Source organism: Scleropages formosus, chromosome 1 (genome assembly GCF_900964775.1).
Source record: "Scleropages formosus chromosome 1, fSclFor1.1, whole genome shotgun sequence".
In the NCBI taxonomy this organism is placed as follows: Eukaryota; Metazoa; Chordata; class Actinopteri; order Osteoglossiformes; family Osteoglossidae; genus Scleropages; species Scleropages formosus.
This window is the reverse complement of record NC_041806.1, coordinates 6,824,381-6,833,847: the sequence shown is the minus strand read 5'-3', so window position 1 is coordinate 6,833,847 and position 9,467 is coordinate 6,824,381. Positions and strand designations below refer to the sequence as shown.

General features: G+C 41.1%; 1 protein-coding gene across 2 annotated transcripts; it reads right to left on the bottom strand.

Moving 5' to 3' along the window:
- Positions 1 to 7,414: 7,414 nt before the first annotated feature.
- rpl32 (ribosomal protein L32) lies at positions 7,415 to 9,235 on the bottom strand. Of its 2 annotated transcripts, XM_018764856.1 has the most exons (4): positions 9,139 to 9,235; positions 8,157 to 8,257; positions 7,855 to 8,036; positions 7,420 to 7,599 (listed from the first exon to the last, which is right to left on the bottom strand). In XM_018764856.1, exons 2-4 carry the CDS (start codon positions 8,250 to 8,252, stop codon positions 7,470 to 7,472), a joined length of 408 nt encoding a protein of 135 aa, XP_018620372.1. In that variant the 5' UTR covers positions 8,253 to 8,257; positions 9,139 to 9,235; the 3' UTR covers positions 7,420 to 7,469. The 2 variants fall into 2 exon arrangements, with proteins under 2 accessions (XP_018620373.1, XP_018620372.1); XM_018764857.1 differs by lacking the exon at positions 9,139 to 9,235 and having other exon boundaries at positions 7,415 to 7,599.
- Positions 9,236 to 9,467: the final 232 nt, after the last annotated feature.

Below are 9,467 nucleotides of genomic sequence, written 5' to 3'. Positions count from 1 at the left end.
AAGATCTGCATATCTTTTTTCTGAAAGCAAAAAGTATATTTTAATAATTCAAAACAGTGAGCTGCTCAGATTTGCCGTAGATGGACATCTGCAGGAGAAGAAAGGTTACTCCGCTTAAATTTAGGAGATTTCTTGGCATAATCTTGCGTATAAATTAAGCTCTGTTTCACACCTCTGTGTGAAAGATCTTGCAGTCATTTCTATTTCAGGAATAGAGGAGCCCCAATCCATATTCTATGTAAGTAGCATCAGTGTGGCGCACACACACACACACACACACACACACACACACACACACACACACACACACACGCACACACATACACACATCTCTGTTCAGCCTGTGTCAGTGTCTCTGCTCTTGTTCAGAGGATGCAACTGTGTTCCTCCTGGGCTCCACCCCCTCCTATAAAGCAGCTCCAGCCTCCCCTGCCTCCCCTTTTCATCCCTAACACCACCATACTCAAACCCTTCCCACAAAAGTGCAATCACTTACTTAACACAGTTCCCCCTCTCTTCTTACATTTATTCATCTAGCTAATGCTTTTCTTCAAAGCCTTTTACAATTATTCACCCATTTCTACATCTGGATAGTTTTACTGGAGTAATTTAGAGCAAGAACCTTGCTCAAGGTTATTACAGCTGGAGATGGGATTTAAACCTGTGACCTGGGGCGTTTAAAGGCAGTAGCTCTAACCACTATGCTATCCTGTTCACCGGCATCCAGTCTTTTGGGCCACATTCTGTATATTGAATTCACTGTTCAGCATGGAATCGTGTCTGTGTGCTTTTCTCCAAAAGTGTTCCGTCCAGTCCAAACACTTGTTCTTAAGAGAACGCACACACACACACACACACACACACACACACACACACACACTGTCTGAAACCACTGGTCCCAAGTGGGATCCCAGTGAGCCGGAGCCTAACCCGGCAGCTCAGGGCTGGAGGGGGAGGGGACACACCCAGGATGGGATGCCAATCCATCACAAGGCACCCCAAACGGGACTCGAACCCCAGACGCACCAGAGAGTGGGACCCGGCCAAACCTGCCACGCCCCTGTGCCCCATGCCCCCACTTTTAAGAGCAACAGCCTTAAAATAATTTAAATGTTGACCATGTCCTAAAACCCTAAAACTCTCCTCAAGATATTAATAATTAATAATTTTTTAAGTTACTCCTTTGTTTAATTCTAAACCACTTTCAGGTTAAAACACAGACATCAAAACACACCGAAACATAAGAGGTTGTAAGGCATGTAAATAGGTAAATCTGGCAGGGGGTGTGGTAAGGTCCTTCAAAGTTCCCGAAGACCATCATCTCCGACTTTCTCAGATGGCATAAGAATGTCCGCACAACCACGAAGAAAGCACACCACAGACCGTCTCACCGACTCCGCTCTTGCTTTGGGTGCAGCAGTCAGAGTAGTTGACTCAAAATCGGAATGTTCCTGGTTTGAGTCCCGCTCCTGTTGCAAGCACCCTTGAGCAAAGCACTAACCCTAAATTTCTCCAGTAAGAATACCGCTGTGTAAGCATAGAGATTACTGTAGGTTGCAAACTGTGCAAAGCCAATGTGATCAGACCCCTCGAACAGAGGTGTCTGCTACATAAATATAATAATAAAGATATGTAGGTGTGTTAGTTCGTGCACAGTGATGGAGCTTCCATGGGTGCCTTCACTGTGACCCCCCCAGACCTAACAATGTACTGTTCAGATCTGTATATCCTCAGCTTTCCTGAAGACATGATTGATAGATAGATAGGTAGATAGATAGATAGATAGATAGATAGATAGATAGATAGATAGATACTTTATTGAAATTCAGTAAATTCCCTCTGTCTCTCACTGCTGCCTCTAGAGGTAGAAAGTTGCAAATTTCCACAAATCAAAGGCAAACAATACACAACTTTATTCTGTACGTCAAAACACAATTTCTGGAATACACTCGAACCCGCATTCTCCACCACCTGCAAGTCTATATCGCTGCTACACAAAGGATGGCCGAGGAAACACACGGGACGCTCTCGATGAGAGCGAGCAAGAAACGAGCGAAATTTAGTTTTGAATGTTTTAGACCAGTAATCTATCCTTAGATTTTGGAGAACTTACAATAGCAAGACTACAATGGTCAGACTCCGTAAATGAAACAGCAAGGGGGAAACCATTTGCACGCTGAGGTCTGTCCTTTTGTATGAAGCTCATTCGCGGTATTTATATGGTAGTGCACACTGAGACGCCGGCACAGAAATCATCCTCCTGAATGCTGTCCTGAAAACCTAGCTGATCCACTCCGATATCCGATACCAGCACTAATTAATTTCCGAGAGAGAGGAGGCAGAGTAAAAATGAGGAAAAATCAGTGTGTCTGGTGGATGAGGGAGACCCTAGAGGAACTGCCATCAGAAGTAGGTTAATTAGGTATGATACACTTTCACTGAGACATTCACAGATCTTGTCAAACTAAATAATTCAACTTAGTGAAATTCTCAAAAACTTCAAATCAGCTAGTTTAACTTGAGATACTTCATAGTCTTTGAAGTAAGTAAATAGTTAATGTTTGTCAGAATTGACCAGAAACAAGTTATGTTTATTTGAAACATTCCAACTTTGTTTTGTGAAAAATGTATTATTATTATTATTATTATTATTATTATTATATTTTAAAAAATACTGACAGCTGTACCCTCCGTATTTTAGTATAGAAGATGGCATAATTTGAAAGCCATGATACAAAACATACAAGTTCTAACTGCTAATGATCAACAAATTAGTTTCTTCTACCCAGAGGCCACGAACTCATTATGTTACACATGTGATAAAGTAAATCCCTGTAGTATTGCTGAAGGTTTTTTTGCTTTCTTACCTGTTGTGTCTGATTCAGACGTGAGGACGCTTGGACTGGTAAAGTGCTTTGCAGCCAGGACCTTTTCAGCTAGATTTTCACAAAAGTGTTGCATGATAATCAACATTATAAATATGCATGAACTGGCTAGAGCAGCTCTTAAATATGCATGAATTGGCTGGTCTAATCATAGTCAAGCATTGCTTACTATGCCTCATGCCAACAGCTATATTCTCTTTTTGAAGATTTGACACAGTAGCCTAGTCCTTCTCAGCAAGCATAAAGAAGCACAGCATCTCTGGAAAAAAAATGTCTTCATCAGTCACAAGTCCAAGTCAACCATTCTGTCATCATCATACAACAAAGAGCACTACGATAACTCAGAAAATGTGCTCACTTCCCTCCTTATAAAGACATGATTATGAATATTTATATACATAACTAATGCATTATATATATATATATATATATATATATATATATATACATATGTATATATATATTATATATATATAAAATAGTGTATATATGCAGTACTGAGCAAAAGATTTAGGCACTTGGGGAAAAAAGCTGTAAAGTGAGAATCCTTCCAAAAATAATGCTCTTAGTTAATAAACTTCCTACAAAGCTTAGTAACCATCCATCATCAACAACCGCTCTGCGTGGCGGGCTTGGCCGGGTCCCGCTCTCTGGTGGGTCTGGGGGTCGAGTCCTACTTGGGGTGCCTTGCCATGGACTGGCGTCCCCTCCTGGGTGTGTCCCCTCCCCTTCCAGTATGCGCCCTGTGTTGCTAGGTTAGGCTCCGGTTCACCCCGATGTGCGTGTGTACTTTCTTTCTTTAACAACATAGAAAACCCTTACTGTAATACTGTAACTTTTTTCAAAAGGAATGCTTGGAAATCTAAAATATGCTCTTTCTCATTGACACTAATCCAGAAGACATTAAATAACTCACACACACACAGCCTGAAACCGCTTGTCCCGAGCTGGGTCGCGGCAGGCTGGAGCCTAACCCGGCAACACAGGGCGTAAGACTGAATGGTGAGGGGACGCACCCGGGATGGGACACCGGTCCGTCACAAGGCACCCCAAGCAGGACTCGAACCCATACACATACATGGCGCTGCTTGAAAGTATGTGAAGCCCTTGTGTCTTTTAGTTCCATATGTTGCTTTACAGGAAATCATGTATGAAGTAGAAACACACAAGTAGTGCAGGGGCAAAAATAAGCGAACCTCAAATTGCACTGATTAAACCAAATAGGTAAGTAGAATTGGGGGTGCGGTGGCGCAGTGGGCTGGACCACGGTCCTGCTTTCCGGTGGGTCTGGGGTTCAAGTCCCGCTTGGGGTGCCTTGCGATGGACTGGCGTCCTGTCCTGGGTGTGTCCCCTCCCCCTCTGGCCTTACGCCCTGTGTTACCAGGTAGGGTCCGGTTCCCCGTGACCCCATATGGGACAAGCGGTTCTGAAAAGGTGTGTGTGTGTAAGTAGAATCAGGTGTGTGAATCATAGTTATTTATTCATTTTATAAGTTTATTTTGGATTTCGACATTTAGATTGTAATATTTTATACAAGAATAATGAAAATCCCTATAGGGTTTAACATTTTAGAGTTTAAAATTCTTTCAGACAGCATTGTATCAGCAAAAATAGTTTTCGTAGACAACATCAGTTGCTCCTTGGCACAAACCTCCATTGCAGCATCTGATGAGCAAAGGTACAGTGCTCTCTTGTGGTGATGTTTTACACTGCCTTCATGCTCCAGAAATGCTGAGAAGCGGAAGGTGCGCACTTCAGTGGAATGAATGTGCAACTTCTTGAAAGGCTTTGATCAGAATTCGTAAAGTAGAGAACGACTTTACATGGGGGGGTCTCTCAAAGCAGGGAAGAAGAGACTCATAATATAGTTGGATATTTATTCATTCAGCTGATGCTTTTCTCCAAAGTAACTTACAACATCAAGGTACAGTACTTGCAATTCCTTCCTCATCTATACAGCTCAGGAACTCTTTTACTGGAGCAATTTCAGGGTATGTACCTTCCTCAAGGGTACTATGGCTGGAGGTGAAAATCAGACCCATCACCTTGAGGTTCAAAGGCAGCAGCTCAAACCACTACACATACTGCTATTTGAGCTATAACACACACACACAGTCTGAAACCCCAAGCAGGACTCAAACCCCAGACCCACCAGAGAGCAGGTGCTGGCCAAACCCACAGTGCCACCAGATTTAGCAGATGCATTCCTCCAAAGCGATGCACGTCTCATAGAAAATACAATGTGCGCATTACATTAGGAGAAAGAGACATAGCTGAGATTTGTGATTTTTAAGTAGTTTCCTTCACCATATGCACTGATGTTCATCACTCAAGTAGCTGCGTAAAACTTTAGCATTTACACTTACATTTTTTCATTTAGAAGACGCTTTTGTCCAAAGCAACGTACATCTCAGCAAAAGTACAATTTATGCATTACATTGAGAGAAGGAGACGCAGCTGCAGACATGAAAGTCTCAAGCAAACCTAGTTTGTTCTCTACAACTTGCTGCACCGAGGTTCATCCTTCAAGTAGGTGCATAAGACACAGACAAATCCCGATACCCACACCAATTTTTTTTTTTATTAAATATTATAAGATACACAAATGAGCAGTACAATACCAGAGTAATGGCTGAATAAAGGTTGTATATGGGGATGCTTCTAGAGTTACGATGCGTGAACAGTTACACCATAGATGATCTGAAGAGATCTTGGGCGAAGTGGATCTGGAAAAGGTGGGTTTTCAGACCCTTCTTGAAAACAGACAGAGTTTCCGCTGTCTGAGTGACAGGGGAAGGTCATTCCACCACAACGGACCCAGAACTGAGAACCTCCGAGCTTTGCCTTTCGTGCGCGGGACCACCAAGCGAGCAGAAATAGACGAGCAAAGGGGCCTGGCTGGGGTGTACCGCTTGATCAAGTCCTGTAAATAGCCGGGAGCAGTTCTATTGATGCATTTGTACACAGTAACCTTGGTTTTGAATTTGATTCGGGCAGCTATAGCAAGCCAGTGCAGAGAGATGAGTAGAGGAGATACATGGGGGCGCTTTGGCAAATCAAACACAACTCGTGCAGCAGCATTCTGTAGAAGCTGCAGAGGTATGATGACAACGAGGTTCATCCTTCAAGTAGGTGCATAAGACACAGACAAATCCTGAAACCCACAGTAAAATATCGCCGATTCCTAAACACCTTCCTAGTCTTTTTTTCTTTGAGATACATATAAACATTGACGTTACATTGCAAGAGTGACTCTGTAAAGGTTTGATCCGAGCACGATCATGAACATTTATACCTTACATGAACTTAAGGGATCATGGGCGAAGTGAGTCTGGAAGAGATGAGTTTTCAGACCCTTTTTAAAAGTGGACAGAGATTCAGCAGTTCTGAGTGAGAGGGGGAGGTCATTCCACCACAACAGAGCCAAAACCGAGAACCTCCATGCTTTACCTTTCATGCGTGGGACCACCAAGCAGGCAGATGTGAGAGTGTAGTGGTCTGGTTGGGGTGTAGCAAATAATCGAGTCTTATAGATAGCTGGGAACAGTTCTATTGATGCATATTTATATTTATTCATTTAGCTCACGCTCTTCTCCTAAGGACTTACAATGCTGTTACAATTATTACAAGCTTACAATGATTTACCCATTTATACAGCTGGGTAATTTTTTATTGGAGCAATTTAGGGAAAGTACCTTGCTCAAGGGTACTAAGCCAGACGTGGGGATCAAACCTGTGACTTTTGGATTCAAAAGGGAAGCAACTCCAACCACCACACTACCAGCTGTCCCTGGTCTAGTCAGTCCACCTGAAACATCTCTTTTGACTGGAGGAGGAAACCCGCACGAACAAAGGAAGACGTGGAGGGGCGTTTGTGTGTTTATTCAATGGCTATTTGTATTTTTTTTCCCCCAATTTTTAGTAACTATTTTAAAAAATATTTAGTATATTTTATTGGTTTATTGCACTGTATAAGATTAAAACATTTTTGTGGTAACAGGATTAGACATGGCTCTTGGCAGTGTAACACGCACGCATTCACAAGGAAATTTAGTCTAATTCAACTAGAAAGAGCTAAAGAGCTGGACAGCAGGTACAGTCATACAGTATTGCACAGTAATTAATGAAGGAAAACTGTCTTGTGATAAAACTAATGCCAAGAACTGAAGTGTATGCCATTGGGATTCAGTGATATTTCAGCATAAATCAGTTTCACCACTCTAGAACACATAAAGGTGTTTACCATTGAAACTTAACAGCAAATACATCTTTGAGAATTCACCTTATAAACAGTTTTTTCAGAAACACACTACCTTCATAAGACGAGGGAAGGCTATGTGTTTTGCTGTTTTTTTTTTTTTTTTCCCCCAAGTCTGTGCATTAAGATGATGTAAGACACAAGAATCACACCTAGAGTGAACCTGCTTTATATGCCCCCAAAATTCTTAAGGGTGACTCTTTGGTAATTAAATGTATAAAACTACCATTGGTATCTAATTCTTCAAGCACTAAATGAAAAGACTGAAGGCTAAGCTTTTAAATGTCACTTTATTAAACATGAAGTATCCAACAAACAGGCCCAAATTACTCGTTCTCCTCGCTGCGCAACCTGGCATTGGGGTTGGTGACCTTGATGGCCAGCTGTGCTGCACGTTCCACAATCAGCTTCCTGTTCTTTGAAGAAACGTTGTGGGCAATTTCAGCACAGTGGGTCCTAGAGTCAAGAGTCAGGATTAAAGAGCTGCTTTTCAGTATTCTCAGACACACAGCTCTGACTAGTTCTCAACAGACATGTCAGAATATAAACATCTGCATCATTCTTTAATGTGCCATTGCACAGCAGCATGAATTTAAAAAAACTAATCAATTTGAGGTAAACTCCATAAATCAATGACTTTAATATAACAAATATAAAAGTCTGAAAAACAGTCATTAACTAGCTCCTAAAACATCTGCTGTGCCTGCTTACCTGTTGCTCATCAGCAGGACCTCCAGTTCTTTGACATTGTGCACCAGGAATTTCTTGAAGCCACTGGGCAGCATGTGCTTAGTCTTCTTGTTACTACCATAACCGATGTTAGGCATTAGCATCTGGCCCTTGAATCGCCTGCGGACTCTGTTGTCGATACCTCTGGGTTTACGCCAGTTTTTCTGATGACCGAAAAAACAAAAACACACACACTACAGTGAGAACAACCTGAAGAGAAGAGAAAGCTCATATTCTAATATTACAGGACAGTTAGGATTACCTCTAAGGCAGACAACACATACCTTAATTTTGACATAGCGGTCCGACTGATGGCGAATGAACTTCTTTGTCCTTTTCTTGACAATCTTGGGCTTGGTTAAAGGTCTGAGGGCAGCCATGGTGTCTTGGGGAAAGGAGGAGGATAAGTATTATTTCTTCACAACTGGAAAATTAAATTACAGACAAACTTATGAAATTTGCTTTGACTACATACACTTAAACCAAATTATGATTTGTTAAGGGACATCTGAGCAGGATTCTCAATCAATCAATGTTCCTGGGAAGTTTTAGAATATGCTTGATGCAGAAAGTACAGAATTAGAGACTAACGTGGTGGAATAAAAAACAAGCCCGCCTTATCCTCTCCTAAAGCATTTCAGTACCTGGTAAGAAATTATTTTTTATATATATATTTATTTTACTTATGCATTTTTCCCCCAAGACTTAGAATATTAAGATTAATGTAATATTAAGCAATATTGTTTTCCCATCTAAGATCTTATCTGATTGTTACTCTATCAGGTAAGTACATTCCACAAGATGCAAAACAAAAGTATTATCTGGGATTGCATCCAGTGTTATTTAACTTTTGTGTTTATTAAAGCATCTCTTCTGCAATTCCTTGATTGCTTGCTCGTCTAAATCAGTCAGTGTGGTTGGTGTTGAAGACAGCGGCCTGTACGACAACTCTCGCTTTCTGCTTAAAAATGGACAACCAATATTCCTAACGTTTACTCTGAGTCACAATGTGCAAGGAATATAGAAAAATATAAAACCAGAGAACCAAAACAGCATAAAAGTGAACCCAGTGCAAATACTGTAGACCGAGGGCCGCTTCTGGAAACGAGGACTATTTTATCTGTCGTTCCATATACATATTGCTTTCCAAATCAACACAAATATTATAAACAAACTACCTATAGCACTCTAAGAATAAATACGCACAACGTTGCAGCTATTTTCATGTTAAAATTTTAAGGATGAAAGAAGATTATTCTCACTCACCAAATGTAGGTCTGCCTTCTCTGAAGACAGTACGGAGGAAGAGGAAGATGCCGCAAAGGATGATGGGAGAAGTAAGGACGTGTAAGTCAAATTCAAATATAATAACTCATCTTACACAAAATTCTACTAAATGAATACGAGTGTAGAACATTAAAAATACATTATAAATGTCTTATCAGTAATTCTAACATGTTTTAGAGACGCAGTGTGTAAAATTAATGAGAAATCTAAGTATATTTTAGTATATATTTATCTATTAGGACCTGGGGAAGGACCTTCAAGCGTATTGCGTTACGTAGAAAAAAGGGGCGCGCATGCGCACACGTTGT